Source organism: Balaenoptera musculus, chromosome 3 (genome assembly GCF_009873245.2).
Source record: "Balaenoptera musculus isolate JJ_BM4_2016_0621 chromosome 3, mBalMus1.pri.v3, whole genome shotgun sequence".
NCBI classification, from domain to species: domain Eukaryota; kingdom Metazoa; phylum Chordata; class Mammalia; order Artiodactyla; family Balaenopteridae; genus Balaenoptera; species Balaenoptera musculus.
Genome location: NC_045787.1, coordinates 152,211,412 through 152,234,321, shown reverse-complemented (window position 1 = coordinate 152,234,321; position 22,910 = coordinate 152,211,412). Strand labels below are relative to the sequence as shown.

The 22,910-nt window shown below is 40.3% G+C and overlaps 1 protein-coding gene across 3 annotated transcripts in view; it reads right to left on the bottom strand.

The window, feature by feature from the left end:
* The window catches only part of RNF130 (ring finger protein 130), a 121,092-nt gene extending 99,508 nt beyond the window's left edge, over positions 1 to 21,584 (bottom strand). Inside the window, exon 1 of one of the 3 annotated variants that reach the window (XM_036847173.1) lies at positions 21,282 to 21,584. In XM_036847173.1, the coding sequence (XP_036703068.1) occupies positions 21,282 to 21,528 (247 nt within the window). In that variant the 5' untranslated portion in view covers positions 21,529 to 21,584. The remainder of the gene's footprint in view (positions 1 to 21,281) is intronic. The other 2 variants (XM_036847174.1, XM_036847172.1) reach the window with 2 other exon arrangements.
* Between the last annotated feature and the right edge of the window lie 1,326 nt (positions 21,585 to 22,910).

Here is a 22,910-nt window from a genome sequence, read left to right as displayed (position 1 = left end):
TTGTTACTTAATATGTTAATAAAGAATCACATCTACTACTATGTCACAAATATTTTAAATACGTTGATACCGTGTTTCAGTATACCTGGTTTCCTTTAATCCTATTTACTTTTGTACTGATCACTATCCTAAGAAATCCATAGTTTTCTTTTTCACTAGACTGCAAAAGGAGTCTCAAGTGCCAGGTTTAGTTTGTTTAATTTATATGATATATTTGTATCTGTTTCTATTACTTTACTTTGTTCTTATTATCCCTAAGCTTCTTTATACTCCCCCCACTCCCAACTTCTGAATGAATAACGAAAAATTTTCTTTATTCCCCTCTTTTCTTCCATCTATATACTCAAGTTCTATTTTTTAGAAGTTACCCTTAAAAAATTAACATGCATACCTGATAAAAAGTTTACATTTAATCAATGTCTCTATCTTCTTCCCAAATAACACAAGGCTCTTAAAAGGGCTACCATAACAAAGTACTATAAACTTGGTGGTTTAAACAACAGAAACTTATCCTCTCACAGTTCTGAAGGCCAGAAGTCTTAAATCAAGGTTGTTGGCAGGGCCATCTTCCCTCTGAAGGTCCTAGTGGAGAATCCTTGCTTGCCTCTTTTGGCTTGGTAGCTCCAGGTGACCTTGGCTTGTGGCTGCATCACTCCAACCTCTGCCTCTGTCTTCACATGGCCTTCTCCTCTGTGTCTGTCTCTTCACTTCTGTCTCTTATAAAGACACTCATCATTGGATTTAGGACACACCTATGCAATCAAGGATGATCTCATCTAAAGATCTTTAATTTAATTACATCTGCAAAGACCTTTTTTCCAAATAACGTTTCCACATTCACAGGTTCCAAGGATTAGGACATGAATGTACTCCGGGGAGACTACCATTCACCCCCCCTTCAGAATGAGACTCCAACCACCACCTTTCATCATATGTGTAATTGCCCACTATGCAGTTCCACCTTGCTTTAATTATCCTTTAATTATTTGTTACACTTTACCTACAGATGCTTGTCAGTCCTTACATTAGTCAGGGTTCTCCAGAGAAACAGACCAGTAAGTTATTTGTGTGTGTATAAAGAGATTTATTTTGTAAGGAACTGGCTCATGCAATTACAGAGGCTGACAAGTCCCAAGATCTGCAGGGTAAGTCAGCAAGCTGGAGAATTGATGGTGGAGTTCCAGTCCAAAGGCTGGCAGGCATGAGACCCAGGGCGCGATGATGTTTCAGTTTAACTCCGAAGTCAGGAAAAAGCCAATGTCCAGTTTGTAGGCAGTCAGGCAAGAGGAATTCTCTCTTATTTGGAGGAGAATCAGCCCTTCTGTTTCATCCAGGCCTTCAAGTGACTGGATGAGGTCCACCCACAACAGGGAGGGCAATCTGCTTTAATCAGCTTTATTCAATCTATCAATTTATGTGTTAATGTCATCGAAAAATACCCTCACAGAAACACCCAGAATGATGTTTGACCAAATACCTGGGAACCCTGTGGCCCCGTGAAGGTGACACATAAAATTAATCATCACAGTACTCCTCACATCTCACTTTTCCCTTCTGTGTTTCCTCCTTCTTACTTATTCTACATCTTTTAGAAGTTCTTTCATTGAAGATCTGTTAAGGGTAAACTTGCTTTTTTGGGTAAACTTGTCTTTACACATCTGAAAACTTCTTTCACTTTCGCTCATTCTTGAATGATAAATTAGGGTAAAAAGTCTAGATTGTTATTGTTCTGTCAGCACACTAAAGATAATATTCCATTGTCTTCTGCTTCTTATGTTGAGAAGAGGCTGAACAAAACATTTTAATTATGTAGACTCTCAAATGTAACCTACTTTTTACTTTTGAATCTAATATTTTTAAGAAGTAAAATAAATATGATTAATCACCAATTCTTACCTCTTTGGTTATATTCTGAAGAAACAAACTTTTCACTACCTTTTCATATAGAATTTTAAAGGAGAAGGAAACAATAAAATATCTTCTGTACACCTAGAGTGCTGGATATATCAATCCACATTGCAAGAAGGGTCATACGTAGCTGAACCGTCAGCAAGTTTAATTGCCAATAGCTATCCATTATCGTTTGTCTTCTATACTTAGTTACTGTAGATCTCAAATGGATTTTGATTATTTTTTATATCCTTAGAACTTATATATATCTGTTGGATGTTCTCCATGACATAATAAAAAGCATCTTAAAAGTAATTTTAAATGATGGCTAACTCAAATCACTTAACTTGAAAAGTCATGTTCAGAAATAATTTCTATTACAACTGATGTAACAAATACTTCATGCATAAGAGATGCTATAAATCGAAATAACTAAAAATCACTGCTAGGTCCTTGTACAATCATGGTATCATAGTACACATACACAAGTGCTAATTATTTCATCCACATCACTCCCCATTCCACAAAAGCATCATAACACTGAATACAACTATTTCTGAGGCCTTCTTTTCTGCTGGCTCCTATCCATCATGTATTCCTCCCACCACAAGGATGGTTCAACATCCACAAATCAATGTGACACACCACATTAACAAAAAGAAGGATAAAAATCATATGATCATTGCCATAGATGCTGAAAAAGCATATGATAAAATTCAGCATCCATTTACGATAAAAACTCTCAACAAAGTAAAATGGGTAGAGAGGGAATGTACCTCAACATAATGACAAGCCCACAGCTAACATCATACTCAACAGTGAAAACCTAAAAGCTTTTCCTCTAAGGTCAGGAAAAAGACAAGGATACCCACTCTTGCCACTTTTATGCTGCATAGTACTGGAAGTCCTAGCCAGTGCAATTAGACAAGAAAAAGAAATAAAAGGCATCCAAATCTGAAAGGAAGAAGTAAGACTGTCTCTATTTGTAGATGACATGATATTGTATATAGAAAACTCCAAAGACTCCACCAAAACACTGTTAGAACTAAGAAACAAATTCCATAAAGTTGCAGGATGCAAGATCAATATATGTAAATCAGCTGTGTTTCTATATACTGATAACAGACTATCAGAAAGATAAATTAAGAAAACAATCCCATTTACAATCGCATCAAAAAGAATGAAATAGGGTCTTCCCTGGTGGTGCAGTGGTCCACCTGCCCATGCAGGGGACATGGGTTCGAGCCCTGATCCAGGAAGATCCCACATGCTGCGGAGTAACTAAGCCCGTGCACCACAACTACTGAGCCTGTGTCTAGAGCCTGCGAGTCACAACTACTGAAGCCCGCATGCCACAACTACTGAAGCCTGTGCGCCTAGAGCCTGTGCTCTGCAACAAGAGAAGCCACGGCAATGAGAAGCCCTTGCACTGCAACGAAGAGCAGCCCCCGCTTGCCGCAACTAGAGAAAGCCCGCTTGCCTCAACTAGAGAAAGCCCACGTGCAGTAACGAAGACCCAACACAGCCAATAAATAAATAAATAGATAAATAAATACATCAAATCTAAAAAGAATGAAATACCTAGGAATAAACTTAACCAAGGAGGTGAAAGACCCATACAATGAAAACTATAAGACACTGACAAAAGAAACTGAAAAAGACACAAATAAATGGAAAAATAATCTGTGCTCATAGACTGGAAGAATTAATGTTGTTAAAATGTCCATTCTACCCAAAGCAATCTACAGATTCAGTGTAATCCCTATAAAAAGTCCAATGACATTTTTCACAGAAACTGAATAAACAATCCTACAATTTGTATGGAAGCACAAAATACCCCAAATAGCCAAAGCAATCTTGAGAAAGAAGAACAAAGGTAGAGGCATCATGCTTCCAGATTTCAAACTATATTACAAGACTACAGTAATCAAAATAGTATGATATTGGCATAAAAACAGACACATAGATCAATGGAACAGAATAGTCTCCAGAAACAAACCCACACATATATAGTCAATTAATTTACTACAAAGGAGCCAAGAATATGCAATAGGGAAAGGACAGTCTCTTCAATAAACAGTGATGGGAAAACTGGACAGCCACATGCAAAAGAATGAAACTGGACCACTATCTTACACCATACACAAAAACAAGGGTCCTTGTTTCATGCAAATTTCTATTGACACAGTTCCCCACTATTCCTAACATTTCACAGGTGCTAGCTAAGTGTGTGATATTGCTGTTATCCCTTGAATTAATGATGTTAGTTAAAAGAGATGACTCATTCTCATAAAAAAAAAAAAATTATGGGCTAGGAACAGTGTCACTCACACTAACAGGAGAAGTATTTGTCCAGAGGCTAACTGACCACTGACTGAAGGACTTTAAGCGAAACTGCTGAGGAAGGAGGTAAGAGAACATGAAAAAAAAATCATGAAATCAGTCCCTATGGAGGACAATTAGAAAAAAAATAACACGGTGAGAGACTATTCATATAAGAAAACAAATGAGAACAGGAAGTTTAAAGTTTTCATAATCTGAGATGTTTGTAAACCAATAAATATAAGTAATGAGAAAAATATTTAAAGTTTACCCTAAATATACAAAATAACCAATGAGATTTGTTGAAGTGGGTCTCAAGATTGGCTGATAATAACAGAAAAGAATACTTTACCTAAGAACCTACTATTCGGAGGAAAAAAGGAAAAGCAGTTATTTTACATCAAGATAATGTACATCCTTCAAGAAAATTTAAGTGAAAACAACTCAGAACATGTCTGAGAGATAGAAATGAGACTTTGACGGGGGCAATATACCAAGGTCAACTGGCCCAATGGAGTAAATACAAAGGTTCTTTACAGATCACAAAACTGGCCGACAAGATAGAGTACTGATAGGGGTTCCAGTCATCTACAAAACTGCAGAAATCTCATTTAGCTAAAAGCAGGATGTCTAACAAGTTCCTGATCTGCTTTACTGTTCATTTCATCTTCCACAGGATAATTGCTAGGGATAACCAGAGGAAAATGCTACCCAGAACATAACATATACCCAGATTGTGAGGTGACTAGTTACTTGGAAGAAAGCAACCTATCATTTTACAGTATGCAAAACCCAAGGCAAAAAAGCTGGGTAATTACAAATCATCTTGATGAGAAAGAAAATGAAGAAATCAGCAAGAATGCACAAAATAAATTCAACTTTAAGGAAGACTCGTACAAAGTAAAAGCCAATGCAGGATGACAATATAGACTTATAAAAATTCTCCCCAAAACTAAAAAGCTCAGAAAGAGTTGAAAGTTGCCAGTAATGACAGGAACAAGCAAAGGGGCTTCTCTCAATCCCTTCCTAAAAGATTTCAGTTTTTTCAGAGCAAGAAGAATAGGAAAGAAATAGGTCCACTGCTCAGGGCCAACAAAACAATGGATGAAACATTTCTCAAAAACTTTTTTGCTTTTGTTTCCCTGTAAAGGAGAACCACCTGAGAACTAAGACGACCAGAGCAAGGCTAAAGCACCCTGGAAATGGGCTGAGTTCATAAGAAAGCAAATATATTCTTAGGATAGGTCTCCCAGTTCATCTCAGTAAAACTGCTGTTCATAGCTTGTGCATTCATGCTGGTTTCTTCAAGTAATCTCTCATCCCATTAAAATAATTTATAATTACCCAGCTTTCTTTGCTCTGGTGTTTGCAAACTTAAAAATGTTATAGTTGCTTTCTTCCAAATTTCTAGTCACTTTGCTTTACATCACCAAATGCAAAGAATACTTCCCAGTCCTCAGCATGCCATCCTCCTCAGCAGTGTCAGAGGTAGCAAACCACTTAACTTTTGAGACAATATATATTTCTTTGGTCTCTTCCCTCTCTTGGCTATCCAGTTGTCCCAGCACCCTCTGTTGAAAAGATTGTTCTTTTCCTCACTCAATTGTGTTGGCACCTTTGTCAAAAATCAACTGATCATAAATTAAGGGTTTATTTCTGGTTCTCAGTTCTATGCCATTGATCTATATGTCTATGCCAGTCCACAGGGACTCGTAAGTTTTGAAATCAGGAAATGCAGCCCTCTAATTTTGTTTTTCTTTTGCAAGATTGTTTTGACAATTCTAGGTCCACATAAATTTTGCTTGCCAATTTCTGCAAAAAGCCAGCTGGTATTTTCTTAGGCTTATTGAATCTGTAGGTCAGTTTGGGGGAGTACTTTCACTATAACAATATTAAGTCTTTAGATCCATGAACATGGGATGTCTTTCCATTTATTTAGGTCTTCTGGAACTTCCTGTGACAGTATTTTGTAGTTTTCAGGGCCAATGACATTTTAAATGATATTAAAAATATATTTTCTAATTGTTTGTTCTGGCATACAGAAGTACAATTGACTGTGTGTGTGTTTGTATTGATCTTGTATCTAGTGACCTTTCTAAATTTACTCAACTTTTAAAAAAATCACTCTGTAATAATAAATGAGAAACAAAGGTTTAATGACATTTAATTATGGATTAACACTGGCTGCCTTTCTCAATCCATGTCAGATGGTTGTGTATCTCATATGGTATCTGAGGTATCCTGAATGAAGAGTGATCCCACAAATGTAAAGTGGATGTCAGTGACTCCCTCACACATGTGTTTTTTCAGTTTATTGCAAAATAGCATATATACTCAGTTACATGGATTTATACATGATACCATCTACTTTTAACTAAATGTCCCTCACTAAATGGACGTCTTAAAAACATCCCTACAAAATAAAGCAAAAATAAATTGGCAGAGCTGACATTTCTACTCCTGTACAACCTCTTTTTAGTTACCATAAAAGGTTTTAAAAAACCCAGCTAATCAGATTTGTAAAAGAAAGCCCCCAAACTAGAAATGATCATGAAAGACTATTAGAAATACTTATTACAGCTGTTATTAGCTATTAACCTAAGTGTTAGGCTTTAAGGTACTATGTCAAAGAAAACCAATAGAGTGGTTTAACATTTGTAAGTGTAATACATATATTGGGGATAAATGTACACGCACAACCAAAAAAGTTTGTGCCCCAGTACTACAGGGAATGGGCTAGAGAGGGCACCAGTAGACACAGGGAAGCCAGTTAGGAGGCCACATTCTAGGTAAGAGATTAGAGAAGGCTGCAGTGGATGTGGAGAGAAATGGATACATTTTAGAGATATTCAGGAATTTGGATCAACAGGACTTGGTAATTAATTAGATATGGGGGGAGTGGGGGTCTAAGGATGACATCCTAGTTTCTGGCATAACACACTGGGTAGAAGGTGGTGTTGACTGAAACAGCAAACATTGGAGGAGAAACAGCTTTTTGGAGGAAAGATGATGAACTGTTGTGGACATACCAGGCTTGAAAGAAAATTGAGAGGGAGAGAATAATTCCACTCCCTAAGCGTACCTCCAATAAAATGTTATATATTTTATGTAACAAAAGACATGTACACAATGTTTATGACAGCATTACTTGTAACAGTCAAAAAACAGGCAACCCACATGTCCTTCAACAGCAGAATAGGTAAAATGTGATATATTCATGCACTGGATCACTGACAAAACTACTGCTATGTGCAATGACATGAATTTATTTCACCAGTATGATGTGAGCAAAAGAAACTAATCACAAGATGAAAAAGAATACATACCATGATTCTATGTATGTAAGTTAAAAAGCAGGCATAATCTCTAGTGTTCAAAGTCAGGACAGTATTTACTTTTGGGGAGGGAGCAAGGGAGAAGTAGTGATTGAAAGGGGACTCCCAGGGAGCTCTGTGGAGCTCATAATGCTCTATTTCTTGAAAAGGTTCAGAGTGACGTCAATGTGGTCGCTGTAGTAATTCATCAAGCTGTGGACTTATGATGGTGTATTTTTCTGTGTATGTTATAGCAGACAAATACTGTATGACTCCATTTATATGATGAGGTTTCTAGAGTAGTCAAACTCATAGAGACAGAAAGTAGAAGGGTGGCTGCTAGGGGCTGGGGGGAGAAGGAAAGGCATAGTTTAATGGGTATAGGGTTTCAGTTTTGCAAGATGAAAAGACTTCTTGAGATTGGTTCCACAACAACGTGAATCTAGTCAACACTACTAAACTGTACACCTAAAATGGTTAAGATGGTAAACTTCATGTTACATGTATTTTACCATAATTAAAAATTAAATGAACAAACCAACCAACCAACCCTTCAATAATTTTCTATTCCTCTTAGGATAAAGTCCAAAATCCTAACACAGTCTAGAAAGTACTGACCCACCTTTTCACCTCTGCTGTATACCACTCTCCCCCTTACTCTCTTAACTCCTTTCAGTTCCTCAAGCACACCAAGGGTTTCTTTGTACCTTTTGGTCTTCATATATGTTCCTGGCCTGAAATGGTCTTCCTTTCTGTGCCCCTCTTAGTTTAATATCTGCTCCTGCTTTAGCCTCAGCTTAAACATCATTTCTTCAGAGAAGCCTGCCCTGAGCATCCTAGACTGGGTTAGTTCTCTCATTTATGCCCTCTCAGCATCCTGATACTTTCCCCAAGAATTACTATTAAATAATTACTTGTGCTATTATCTGTTTAATGTCTGTTTTCACCACTAGACAATACACAGGGGCTGACTCACCTTGCTTCTTCCACTAGACAGCCACCAGACAGCATGAAGGAACTTCTTGTCCTGCCTGCCGTACACGTGTTTAATAATTATTTGCTGAATGAGTATTTGAAGACCTGTCCCACATGAGTTTAGGATTTCTGATCCAGATGAATTATAGTCTGGTGACAACATGCAAATGAGAAACTGCATCACTGACAATGATCTTTGAGGAATCATAGAAGAGAGATATTAGAAAACTAACCTGTGTAAATAGCACTCCAATATTTATAAACTGATTAAGACGGACTGTGTAGATTATGGGCTAGTTAGGGTACTATTAATCATTAGCAAAATTTCAGAAATAATTATTCAAGGAATAATTTGTAGACACTTAGAAGAGAAAGCTATAATCATGGGGTGCTTGCACAGGTTCACTATGTGTGGGAGACAGAATAATGCCCTCCTCCCAATCCTCCCAATGTCTCCATCCTAATCCCTGGGACCTGTGAATATGTTATGTAACATGACAAGAGGGAATTAAGGTTGGTAATCAGTTGACTTTAAAATAAAGAGATTACCTTGGACTATGTGGGTGGGCCCAATGTAATCACAGGGTCTTAAATGTGGAAGAGAGGTAGGAGATCAGAGTCACAGAAAGCTCTGAAGATGCCTCACTGCTGATTTTGAAGATAGAGGAAGGGGCCACAAGCCAATGAATGCAGGCAATCTCTAGAAGCTGGAAAAAACAAGGAAATGGCTTCTCCCTCAGACCATCCAGAAGGAATGCAGTCTTGCCCAACACCTTGATTTTAGCCCAGTGAAACCCATTTAGGACTTCTCACTTCCAGAACTGTAGGATAATAAATTTTTGTTCTTTTAAGCCACCTGGTTTGAGGTAATTGATTACAGTGGCAACAGGAAAATAACATACTATGGTTAAGCTATAAAAACTCACTTCTTCTCCTTCCTAGCAAATCAGAAACAAAGTAAATATAATATATTTGTTTTTATCCATCAAAGAACTTGATTATGTCTTTTATGATATCATAAGACAAAGAAATATGTACTAAATGCAAAATCAATACAGTAAATTAGAAAATGGTTAAATGCCCTCCCCACTCCCCCAGAAGTGCTGATTAGTGGGATAATGTCAACCATCTTAGAAGGTTTTTAGAAACACACTACAAGGGTCTGTTCATTCACACTCTTCGATACTTTTATCAATAACTTAGAGCAGGGTTCTTAACTTTGGGTCCGTGGACCACTTGAGGCCTCAAGAGGCATCTGAACCTCTTAAACCTTATTGAAAACTTTGTGTATATATACACAAAAAAGTATTTTTCATCAGAAGGGTCCACAGCTTTCATTAAAGTCTTAATAGGAATCCATAATCCCAGAAGGTTAAGAACCACTGACCTACATGAAGATACAGAAAGTATGCTCATCACCTTCACGGGTGACACAAAGCTGCTAGGAAGAGTAAAGACTGGATGAAAAATCAGGATTCAAAAAGTATCCTGAAAGGCTGAATGAACAGGCTGAACCCCGTAAAGGTAAAATCACTTGGCTTAGGGCAACCTCTATGAAAAAGACCTAGAAGGTCTAATCAGCAGTAATCTCAGTATGAGTCAGTGATTAGGGCTACCAAAATAACCTATATGACTCTAGGCAGGTGTTCAGAATGATGGAAAAAAAGCATTCTACTCTTTTCTGCATTGGTGAAACCAAATTGCAACACTGTTCAATTTTGCTTTTCTCTTTGGGCTGCCATAACAAATGACTACAAACCTGGTGGCTTAAAACAACATAAATTTATTGTCTCACAGTTCAGGCCAGAAGTCGAAATGAAGGTGCTGGCAGGGCTGGCTCCTTCTGGAGGCTCCAAGGGAGAAATAGTCCCATGTCTCTCTCCTAAGCCTCTGGTGGCTGCCAGCAATCCTTGGCACTCCCTGGCGTTGGCAGCGTACCTCCTATCTCTGTCTACTTCTATCTTCCCATTGTCTCTCTGTATCCTCTCTTCTCCTTATAAGTACACCAGTCACTGGATTTAGGGTCCACCCTAAACTAGTATGATCTTATCTTGATCCTTAACTACTTACATCTGCAAAGATCCTATTACCAAATAAGATCACATTCTGAGGTTCCAGGTGGACATGAAGTTTTGTAGGACACTATTCAACTCACTGCATCCTTTAAGTGGAATATTGCATTCTATGGTTTACAATACCATATTCTTAAGAATGGTCAATAGAAATAGGAATATGAAGTCTAAGGGTTAGAGGACTTGAGTCAGACAAGGAAATTAACTACTGTCTACAAATTTTTGAACTGACTTTTTTTTCCTCCAAATGAAAAAAGACTTTCTAACATTCTGTTTTCCAGAGATGAATGTGGTAGATTTTGGTCACTCATTTTTTCAAGCTTGAGCTGTAAAACCATCGGATAGTAATGCTGAGGCCTCAGGTGGGTGGTTAGACTTGATGATCACTGATGACTGTTAAGTTCTTAGATTCTACAATTCCTTTCCCATGTCTCCATCTCCATGGCCCTTTTAACTGGCCATTATACAGTATCAAAGAACCATAAAGCTCTACTAATACAGCAAACACTGTGTGGGAGAGTAAGAGGTAGAGGTGAGTGGGATGCCAGCAAGAAGGTACACATTGTAAAGAAAACTTAGAAGCCCTAGGAACGAAAGAATATCAGAATACAGGTAGCTTCAGCATGGTGAGCAAGGGTGAGATGAATGGCCTGAGGGAAGGAAAGGCTGCAGCCAGACCAAGCAGCAAGTGCCTTGTATACCACAGTAAGGAGTTCAGACTTCCATTCTAAGGACAGTAAGAAGCCACTGAAGGGTAGTTTAAGCAAGGAGTGACATGACTGGGTGAAGCTTCAAGATCACTGTGGCTACCTGGGAGAAAAGACTGACGGAAGTTAAGAGAAAAAGCAGAAAGACCAAAAAAGGGTAAGAGATGGTAGCTGCCTGTACTAAGATGGCAGGAGTGAAAATGGCAAGTAACAGATAGATATGATACACCCTGAAGGTAAACTGTGGAGGACAGATCAGATGCGGAATGTGAGGAAAAGAAGCCAGGATGAAATTTGTTTAAATAACAAGAGTGGACAGCGATATCATTTACTGAGATGGAGAAGACTGGGGAACAGTGGTAGCAGACTGGAAGGCAAAAAAATAGATATATATCAAAAGCTCCATTTGAAGCTTATCCATCTGGAGATGTCTCTGAGAAATCTAAGTTAAAGATACCAAGTAGGCAGTTGAATATATGAATCCAGAGCTCAGAGGAGAAGACTAGGCTAAAAGTAAAGAAATAGGAAGCTGTCGCAGGAGGCATGTAGAGAGAGGGAAAAATTGTCACAAAGAGTTCTCTTATTTCTTTAAAAGAAAATATTTTTGGATTACTGGATATTGTTAAGTGCCCATTTATTTTTGCTTAAGTTTTATGATCTCAAACCTCAGTCAGTTGGGTTCTAAGATTTTTCTCCAGCAACATTCAGCTGCTTGGGCGACAGAAAGCATGGAGAAGATGAATGGTGAAGAGCTCAGATATTGGGAAAACAGGGAGCTTCTTCAAACAAAAAAAAAAATAGGGGGCAGAATTCATTTGCAGTGCACACAGGGGAAAGAGTGGGAATCATACTGTATACACGGATTAAGAAAAGACAAATTCACCCAATGGCATACAGCAAAGTGCACCAGCCCCATTCACCCCATCACCCCCAGTCGCCAGAGGCAACCACTTTTAACTAGCTCTTTTTTAGTTCTTCCGGTGGTCACCTTCCACTAGTTCTAAAAAGGCTTACAGCCATTATTTCCTGGTTTTTCAACTTTAGACACTGTCTGTGGATTTACGATGTCACAAATTAGGATTCTGCTCACTTAACACTTCTCCATCTTCCCTCTCTTCTGATTTTATTATTTCATTATTTTCCACTGCAGTTAAACCTTTCTAGTTTCTGCAATTAGACTATCTCTTGAATCCTCACCTGTGAGATGAGATGAAGATACTGGCCCTCACCTGTCCCTAATATCTCCTTTCTCTCTTCTGTTTCTCCAGCTTTGTCATCTATAATTGTATACTCTTAAGGTTGATAACATTTCCTTTCTGGTCTGCAATTATACAGGTTTCTCTGCTATACAAAAGTCGAGCGTTCCTGTGAAACCTTTTGTAAGCCAAAATGGCAAAAAGGGAAGAAGCAATTACCGCGGGACATATCTTGCTAACGGACCCACAAAATAAATCAAGATAGAGCACAGATGCTCACAGACACGGTTCACAGCTACAGCAGCTCAATGTTAAGATGCTGAGTGATGTTCTGGGGCAGGAGCTTGGCGGGGCCGCTCTCACTGCTCTGGGTGCGGCTGCCTCTACACTGGCTCGTCTCGCTACAAAACAAACGCTGAATGCTATTTTCGCTTCTTGCCTTCTTTCCATTAAAAGCGAAAATCCTCTTCAGATTTCTGAAGAGGAAATCAAAAATAGGTACTAATGTAGGTCTTTCGTAAAAGCAAAGTGTAAAGAGAACTTTCAAAAAGTGGAGATTGCCCATAGTTAAGTCTTCGTGCTTTAACTACAGATTAATCTCAAACAGTGAAAGCCAACAAAACCAATAAAAGCATTAATATCATCATGATAAAAATATTATACAAGTCCTGTCCCTTTCTAGGATTCAATAACTGCTCAAAACGATGACACATTTTAGCCTGATTCCTGTTAAGACAAGAAAACTTGGTCTTAGAGTTCCTCTTTTCTTAATGGTGAAAAACATGCCCTCTTCAGTTATTTCTAGTATCTTCCAGTTTTCTACTCATTCTAACCACTGCTTGGAATTCATTCAATTCTTCTTGAAGCTAGGGAATAAACTTAAAAAAAAATACCAACCGTAGACACTTACTTGTTCCCTTTCTAGTTTCTAGTCAGAGAGTATGACTTTCCCCCTATGGAGAAGGTTTTATATTAAAAATAATTTCAAAAAAATGAGAGAGAAAAGAAAATGAGAAATGTCACCCACAATCCAATCAACATAACACAACCATTTTTATTTTTGCATATTACTTTGAGTCCCTGTCTACTGTAAGCATATTTAACACAGTCACAGTTCAATCACTATGTATTTACTTTTGTAGGATATAGCCAGCTTTCACAATGACCCCCTTTAATGGCTGTGTAACATTCCACTAAATAGATATATCATAATTTATTAAACCTACTTGGGAAGTGATACAAGATGTGGTTAAAGTATAAGCTCTGCAGTCAGATAGACCTACATCAAGTCCAAACTCTACTGAATCACCACAGGATTCAGCTGGTGGATTACCTCACTCGCTTTAATTCGTCCAACACTAATTACCAGTGCCACCCTCCTATGTTCCAGGCTCAACACTAAGCACTGAGTATGCAAGAGTGGACACTGAGACAGGATCTCTGCCTTCAGAAACAAACAAGATAGATATATAATTTCCAAACATGTTAAGTGCTATAAAGAAAAAAAAAAAACCACTAAGTGCGAGACTGGAGTGCCTTGAATTCCCATCCACAGAATGAGGATATAGTACCACCGAGAGCTGTTACAAGGATAATCCACGTACAGTATTTGGCATTATTCTTGGTACACAGTAGGTACCCAATATATATTAACTATATCACTGCCTGGGATTAAGAGAGAACACCAAAGCAGGAAATACCATCCTCTCAATATACGCTTTCCTCTTCTTTTCTCTGTCAATATAAATCCTACACTTTTTCAGGTTTGAGTCTACTGCTAGAAGTTTGATGTGGGTCTTTTTTAGATCCATTTCTCTCCTTATCATGTTCAAGTTTTCTTTTACCTCCCTGACAAACTGAGTATATTTGTAATAGCTGTTTTAACATCCTTATCTGCAATTCCATCATTTGCCCCATTTCTGGGACTGTTTCTACTGCCTGTTTCCTGCCTGGTTATGGGTCATGTTTTTCTATTTCTTAGCTTGTCTGCTAATTTTTGATTGGATGCTAGTCTTGGATTTCGTGTTTTTGGGAGCTGGATTTTGTTGTATTCCTTTAAATATTATTGGGGTTTGTTCAGGATTAGTTACTTCGAATAAATTTGATCCTTTTAAGGTTTGCTTCTAAGCTTTGGTAGGTGGGTCTAGAACAGGCTTTTCTCCAGGGCTAATCTGGCCTCACTCCATGCCTTGTGCATCAGGTCTTTCTACTCTGATTAGTGAGAATATGAACTATTCCCAGCCTTGTGCGAACTCCAACAATTCTTCCACCTGCTAAGTTCTAACAGTTCTCCATAAAACGTGCAGATCAGTACTCAACCAAAGGCTTGAGGGGACCCCTTGCAGCTTTCCAGAGCTTGCTCTCTGTGCAGCTCCCTCCTCTCCTATACTTGACCTCCTCACACATTCAAGCTGCCTTTGCCTACTTGAGCTCTGAACTCTGTCTCATCAACTCGGGGAGACCACCAGATTCTTTGTGGGTCCCCCCTCCCGGTGCTGCAGCTTAGAAACTCTCCAGGAGGTAAACTGAGGCCGTCACAGAGCTCTGTTGTTTATTTCCTTTCTCTCAGGGATCACTATCTTGTGCTGTTTTTTGACCTATTTCTAAAACTGCTGTTTCACAACTTTGTCAGGTTTTCCAGTCACTTGAGGTGGCAAGATAAACCTGGTGTCTGTTACTCCATTATGGCTGGAAGCAGAATTAATCAAGTTTAACTTCAACTTCCACATTTTCAATGAAACTTCTCTAGACTACAAGTCCAAATAATTTTTCATTTCTCTGGTCTTTGTACCATTTATGATCTAGCATAATAACAGAGGCCCTACAGTATATTCTGTCCATCAACACCCCACCATCCCCCATCCCACCATACAGCTTCCAGCAATGCCTGCTATCAGTTTCACTACCAGACCAAGCACCACAGGATTAAATGCAATCACATATTACAGTGGCTTGCTAGTGCCAGGCACAGTCCTAGGTGTTTGGCTGAAACAAAGAAGACACTGTCCCTAATTTCCAAGAGCTCACAGTTTGGGACAACTGAGGAATCAAATTCTCACCCATAAATCCATAACATAGTTTTAATGGGAAAAACTAAGGTATAAATGAACCTTTAGAACAGGGATTGTGGGTTGTCAAAAGTTTTCTTAAAGGGCCAGAGAATAAGTAGTTTAGGCTTGGAAGCCATACAGGCTCCTGTAATAACTGCTCAACTCTGCCAGTGTACCTTGAAAGTAACCACAGACATGTGAGTGAATGGGCATGGCTGTGTTCCAATAAGCTCTGTTTACAATAACAGGTGGCTGGCCCCCTGGCTGGAGTTTGCAGACAGCTTGCACCACCTTCTACAATGGCATGTCCTGTTTGTGCCATCCAGACAAGACTGATCTCAACAAGAAAACCAAGTTCTCTCAGGCAGAATTACATACCATGTCTTTTGCACAAACACAGAACCTGTATAACACAAGCACAGAGTAGGTGCTTATCAAGGACTTTTTAATTTACTTCATTTGACATTTGAAGGGTTCCCTTTATTTCACTCAAAATTGCTTCCAACAGTAAAGAAATCTACACGTACTATGATTTACGGAAAAAAATGAATGCCTAGTGCATAATATACTCTAAGAAGATAAAACAAACAAATGTTGATGATCCTGACAACTTAATTTCATTTTGTAAATAAGTCAAGTTTCCTATACTTAAAAGAACCAGCTCTGAGGACTATCCATGCATCCCAGTGATGTGGACATGGTCCAAAACCAGACCTCTTTGAGAATTATCTAAAGAAAGAGTTCACAAGCACATTAAAAAACTGCATCAAAAATAATTTTCAACTGTCAAATTTAAAATCTATCCAGAAAAGACAAAGATTTGGTACATTGCATGTATTTTTCAAATTGTTCAATCAAAAAGATAATCTCACAAAACAAATTCTAAATGTTTAAATTTGTTTTCATTGTTGCACAGTATGTATGTATATATATGCACACATACACACCCATGTGACTGGTGTGAAAAGAACAGTATCCTTAATGGGTTTATTCCGGCAGGTTTGTTTAACAAGATTTGTCTTATTACTTTACAGTCATACTTTGTTCAAGATGGAGGGAATCTTAGAAGCCATCTAATCGAACGTTCCTTCAAATGAAGGATTTCCCTTTTATAATATTCAAAACAATGCTCTGTAGTTTGTTCATCTCTTAAAACTCATAGTCAGAATTGAACATGAACTAAAGGTGTCCTTGGCCTACAACGAGGTGCAACCAGTGCTACCCAGGATCCAGATGCTCAAATGCATGCAAGAGTAGAACGAGCTCGTCAGTGAGCACTCACAGGCTTTGTCCTGTGACACGCAGCTCTAAGCCTTATCTCCCCTCCACTCCCTTCCCTGCAGCTAATTTTTTTTTTACCCAAATCAAGGCTACATATTCATTCCTATTAACTTTTTTCTTAGTTTCAGCCCACCATTCCATACACTGAGGTCCTGAGGATCCTGTAGTCCAATATTTCAGTTAAATATGTCATGTCTTTATCAAAATCACTGGCACAACAATCAAAGAACTTCACAATGTGAAGAATAACAGGAGGAAAAGTTGAAGGCAACAAGTATAGACAACGCTTTGCCATAAAGAGAAACAGAGAAATGGGATGGCAGCAGGATGGATACTTGGTGGGGAGGTCAAATGTTTAAATATATATATTCAAATATTTACATGCTAATGAATCATCCAAAAGCAAAGGAAAAATACAGTATGTAAAAACATTTTCTAAATTGTTAAATTCTAAATTATTAAAATTCAATACAAATATAATTTATCATATATTGCTTGGTCATCTAATTTATATCAAAATTTGGTTTTTAGAGCCTCCAGCTCCTGAATTCTCTTTCCTGTCAGGGTCTCTGCTTCTAGGATCACACTTACTTTTTCTCTGAATATTTTGAAATCTCTAACTATATCCAGTAGCCCCTGCCTTTGCCATTATGAAATTGAACATCACATGGCCCTTTTCATCCAAGATCTTGTTTCCACATCAATCGCCTTTACTCTCAGAATTTTAAAAACCAAGTTCAGGCTTAATGGATTCATCCAATAGAATCACATAAAACATAAGAATCTAAGATTTTTTTTTAAATGTTATTGTATCCCTACAGTCAGCAGGATGGCCAAAAAAAGTTTATTATTTGGTAAAATTGTTCTCCAAGGCTGTAACATCCAATCCTGAAAATTTCTAGGCTAAGTGGCCATTACCAAATTCTTCCCACCAGCACATCTGCATACAAAATGACATCATCAACAACAGGGCCTTCTCCTCTCCCAACCCCCACGCTAGGGTCAAACAAAAAGTTAGTGTGCACACACATAAAGCACATTTACAATGTCCACGCACAGTAAATGTTAGCTAGTTTACATCTGTTTCTAGATCTAAGCTCACCCTTTGAGTAAGTAGTAAGAAAACAGCCATGAACAACCACGATCTGTGCATAAATATAAGGTGTGTTCTTTCAAAAGTCCATTTCTAAAAATGAATTCTTTATCAGTTAAAATATGAAATTTGTTATCACCAAACAAATGAATCTCCATTTACATCTATTTAATGATAAAGAATATATTTTCAAAGTACAACACTTGTTTATGAAATATTTTATAAAGTTTAACACTTTCCAAAATGTACTTTTAAAATACTAAAGCATCTAAGGAAAAAATGGCCAATTTGCCCTTTAAAGATATAAGACAAATAAGTCTTCCTCAGTAATTCATACATGCCTAATCAATAGAAACAATGCAAAATAACAAGAAAGGTTTTTACTTTCACAAATCAAGTCATAGATTTAAAATGAGTCATCATGTTAAGCTCTAGGAAAACTGTAAAGTTATTTTGTCTTTATGTTCACTTCTACCAAACATTTGTCCTCAAAATGAATTTTCATTAATTTCCCATCTATTGACCACAGCTGTTTTTTTTTGCCAGGAATTCTGTCTCATAGCTGTTTTTTGTAATTTGAACATCACTTTGTTCAGTGTCAACACACAGTAAATCTTCAATAAACATGTTAAGAATCAAATTATAAGAGCATAAGAGTCAGAAGGAATGCATAATTTTTTCTAAAAATACAAAAATTTGAGACTCACTAAATCAAGAATATCATAATGTGAAATACCCAAATATTACTCAAATTTTAAACTGTTTTCTTTCTTTTATTTGAGGTATAATTGACATAAGCCATTTTCTTAAACAGGAAAAATTTTAACAGATTTCTACCACCATCCTTGTTTTTAAAATACATTCCTGGGACTTCCCTGGCAGTCCAGTGGTTGGGACTCTGCATTTCCACTGTGGGGAGCACGGGTTCAATCCCTGGTCGGGGAACTAAAGATCTTGCAAGCGCATGGCTCAGCCAAAAAAACCAAGAAACAAAAAAAACAAAAATAAAATACATTCCTAAATTCCTGCTGCAAAAGCACAAAAATGTCTTAGATTTCATGTGAATCCATCATCGGTTTAGAAACAATTTACAGGTAAACTGACATAAAAACCGCCACTAGACTGTGAGCTGCAGGAAGAGAGAGATTTGTTTTGTTCACTGCTGTGGCCCCTCCCTCTGCCCCAGTGCCTTGGATGGTGGCTGGTACCAGTAGGTTTTCAATTAGTATTTGCTGGATTGAAAGAACCTATGTGTGCAGACCCCTTAGTACAAAGCCGGACCCAAACCTGCAGGATCCCACGAACACCATGAGAAAACATGGAGCAATCTCATGCTGTGCAGATACAAATTGAGCCTCTAGAGAACACAGGAGAGGAAGAGAAGACAGACACTCAGGGGAACTGACTGCAGACTCAGTTTCCACACACTGCTCCAATGTATTCACATTGATGCCATGTTTAAACTCCACCAATTTAGAGATTCATTTAGGTTAACAAATCTCCTCTTGTAAGAATGCAGGAATCATTTAAACTTCTCAATAATCTTATGGTGTAAATATTTCACCATTCCACTTCGCAGATGAAACTGAGGCTAAAAGCCCAAATGACTTTCTTAGAGTCACAAAGTACTTTCCCAGTGTCACACAGTTTATGTACAGCACGACTCAGAACCTTTAATCCTTTAATGCTACCTCCTCGTTGACGGGGGAATAGGACTAACCTTTACCCACACATCAGTGCCTAATACCTTTCTATAGAAACACCTAAAACAAGTTTTCTTAAAGATGGGGCTTTTGTTTGGAGTGACAGGCAAGCAACAAGTAGTTTCAGAACATGGATCACTTATGAGGTAAGTATCTAAAGTGAGGATCATGGATTTGGGGTGCCTGGGGGAATCAAGCCCCAAAGCAAACCACAGATTTCAAAACACTGCACAGGGCCAGCTCTTGCTCTAGAACAGTTTGCCTCTCTCTCTTCCTCTTCCTCCCCTTCCACGTGACCCTCACAGATCTCAGCACCAGAAAATAGACTACCATTGTCAGTGCCATAGTTTGGCAACATTATGTGTCCCAACCACAGTGACTGGCACAGAACAAGCAAGCAAATATTTACTGAATGAACCAAAGGCCAAAGTTGTTTCTGTGGGCAAGGTGGGACCCTAGCTGCCTTTTTTAACAAAGTGGAGATGAGAAGTGTACCCTAACACTTGATTATTGGTGTAAAAATGAACTTTTAAAAGGCAGGTGTAAACTGGGGACAGGCTACAGTGAAAGCTTTACCTGATTCTTCTTCCTCAGCTAGATTGCCTCAAAGAAGAAAACAGCTTAGCACGTTAGCATTCAAATACAGATCTCAGAAGGTGCATGATGTTTTAATATTTTAGAGTATAAAAACAAACACCATTACCTTATTTAGGTTGCCTAGTTTAGGTCATCTTAACATGAGTAGCAGCTTAAAAAAAAGTCCCCTCTCAGCATTCTCAGGGTGAGAGTGGGTGGGGGTTGAGAAGAATAGTAGGCATTTTTCCAAAAAGTTTGCTGTGGGCCAAAAAACAAAATCATACTCCACAGTGTGGGAAAAGTTTCCTTTAAAACATGACCAGAAATTTATACAAATATACGCTTTATACCAAATAATTAAACAGAGCCTATGATTATAGGAAGACGTAAGGTTAAGCCAAACGCTTCAGAGACAACTCTCGAAAATTTTACCTATTTCCCCTTTGGTAGACTCCCGTGACCTGAAGAATTGGCTACAGGTTCCAATTGGTATTGGATTCTTCATAACGTGTGATTTTCAGGCGTCAAATTACACTAAAGCTGGTGGGGCAGAATAACAGCCAAAAGCAACAGGGAAGATGCCCATTTTTCTCCTCCACCCTCCTTTCACTTGCCACTTAAGAAAAACGGCACGCTTCTACGTTAGAAAAGGGCCTCATCCTTCGAGATTCAATGCAGCGCTAAGTCTGTGATTTCGGGAACGAACCTGCGGATTCCGAAATACAGGTTAAGACCTCATCCATCATGAACTAGTTTTGCGCTCTTCCACCACCTCCTTTGTCTGAGCTGCCCCTGCAAACTCGCAGTTCAATGCCTTCCTGTAAACAAGCTAACTAAACCAAAAGGAACGTTCTAAGTCTTTCTCAAAAGAAGAACCCAATAACGCGTCTGAAGCCTCATCCCAGCAGTGAGCAGGCGGGGGTGCACACGACGGGAACCTCGACCCTGGGGCCGCCCGCCGAGCTGCGCGACAATCCGGGCCGGGGTGGGGGCGCCGCGCCCGCCGCCCCCGCGCCCAGGCGGCGGCTCCCGCGGGGCCAGGGACCAGGGACCATCGCCCGCCGCCTCGCCACGGCTTCTCTCTCCGCTGCCAGGCACTCACCTCCGTGGATGGGCAGCGGCGCCAGCACCTGACCGCGGACCTCGGCCTTGGGCGAGTCGAGCCCGTAGCGCCCGCGGTCGATGCGGAATGTGAGCGGGGCGCCGCGGCCGGGCTCCTGCACCGTCACGTTGATGAGCGCCGTGTAGTACTCCTGGCTCGCGTTGTCTGCCCGCGCCGACCACAGGCTGCAGGTCAGCAGCGCGAGCGCGGCGAGCCGGGCCGGGCCCGCCCGCGCCGCACCGCTCATCGTCCCTCCGGCCGCCGCCGCCGCCGCTGCTCTCGGACCGGGCTCCCTGGCCGGCGCCGAGAGGCGGTGCGGGCGCGGCCGGCGCGGCGGCGGGAGCGCACGCGCGCGGCCGGTGCAGGGCCGGGCACGAGCACGGCCCTCGGTGCCGCGGCCCTGCTGCTCGCCGCCCTCACGTCCGCGGCCCGCCCGCGGGGACGCGCCCATGGGCCCCTTCGGCGAGGACGACGGGTCAGACCACGCGCGGTCGTCTCCTCCGGGTCCCTCCAGGGCCGTGGGGGCGGGCCCTCTCCATTCCCCGGGGCTGGTCCCGCCGAGTGGGGGCGCCTCGCAAGGACACAACAGGGGTGGGAGATGCGTCCGAAGGAGGGTCTCTGGAGCACAAAGTCCCGGTCGCCGAGCTGCCGCCTCAGGCGCGCGCTCGCCACCGCCCCGCCCCCTGTCAGCTGGGTGGCACGGCGCAGGCTTGGGGCTCAGCCCCGCCTCCATGCGCATGCGTGCGAGGGCCTGTCCGCTCCCGCCCGCCTGCACGAGGGCCCTAGAAGGCCCTGGCACTCTCTTAACCCGCGCCCGGCCGTGTATATACGTCAGGCTTGATGCGCCTAGGATCTGGAGCCTGGGGGCTTTCCAAGGCCCCTGGAAGAGTTTGAGGTGAGGTTACAAAAGAAAAAGAGCTAAAACTTTAAAATTAATTTAAAGATTAAATGTCTATGGGATTTCACATTTCAACTGGTCAACTCCAAGTCATATAATCGGCATCACGGGAGGGCGGATGGTTCTGTGCAAATAAGAGTACAGGGTCTTATTAGACCCGGATCTTTAAGGACATCTGAGTTATTAGGAAGGACCTCTACAGACTAGATGAAACCTCCAGAGGCCCTTGGACAAGGCGGAGACTGTGGTGAGACTTTCCCCCCACCCCGAACCCCCCAGCACACACACTACCCTATACAGACACACAGACACACATACACACACACCCCGTGTCAGTTAAGCTGTGCACCCTTCCAAAGCATAAGTGGGAAGAGTGAGTCTAGATTTGGGTGTAGCTGAATTCAGGAGCTTATATGATACTGGGCAGCATACTCATCATTGCCAAGAAGCGGGGAGGAAGGGTGGCATCTTCTGACTAGCCAGGCCTGGATCTCCTGCGTTCTCTAGTGGAAACGGGGTGGAAGTCATCCTTGCTCAACCAACTGTACTGAGAATCCCAGAGAGAGGCTGCTTCCCGAAGGAAAGCTGAGGCGCAATTTCCAGGGAAAAGGTATGGATGTAGTGCAGGCCAACACATCAGATGTCCACTGGTGCCTTCTTTTTTTAAAAAATTAATTAATTAATTTATTTATTTTTGGCTGTGTTGGGTCTTCGTTTCTGTGCGAGGGCTT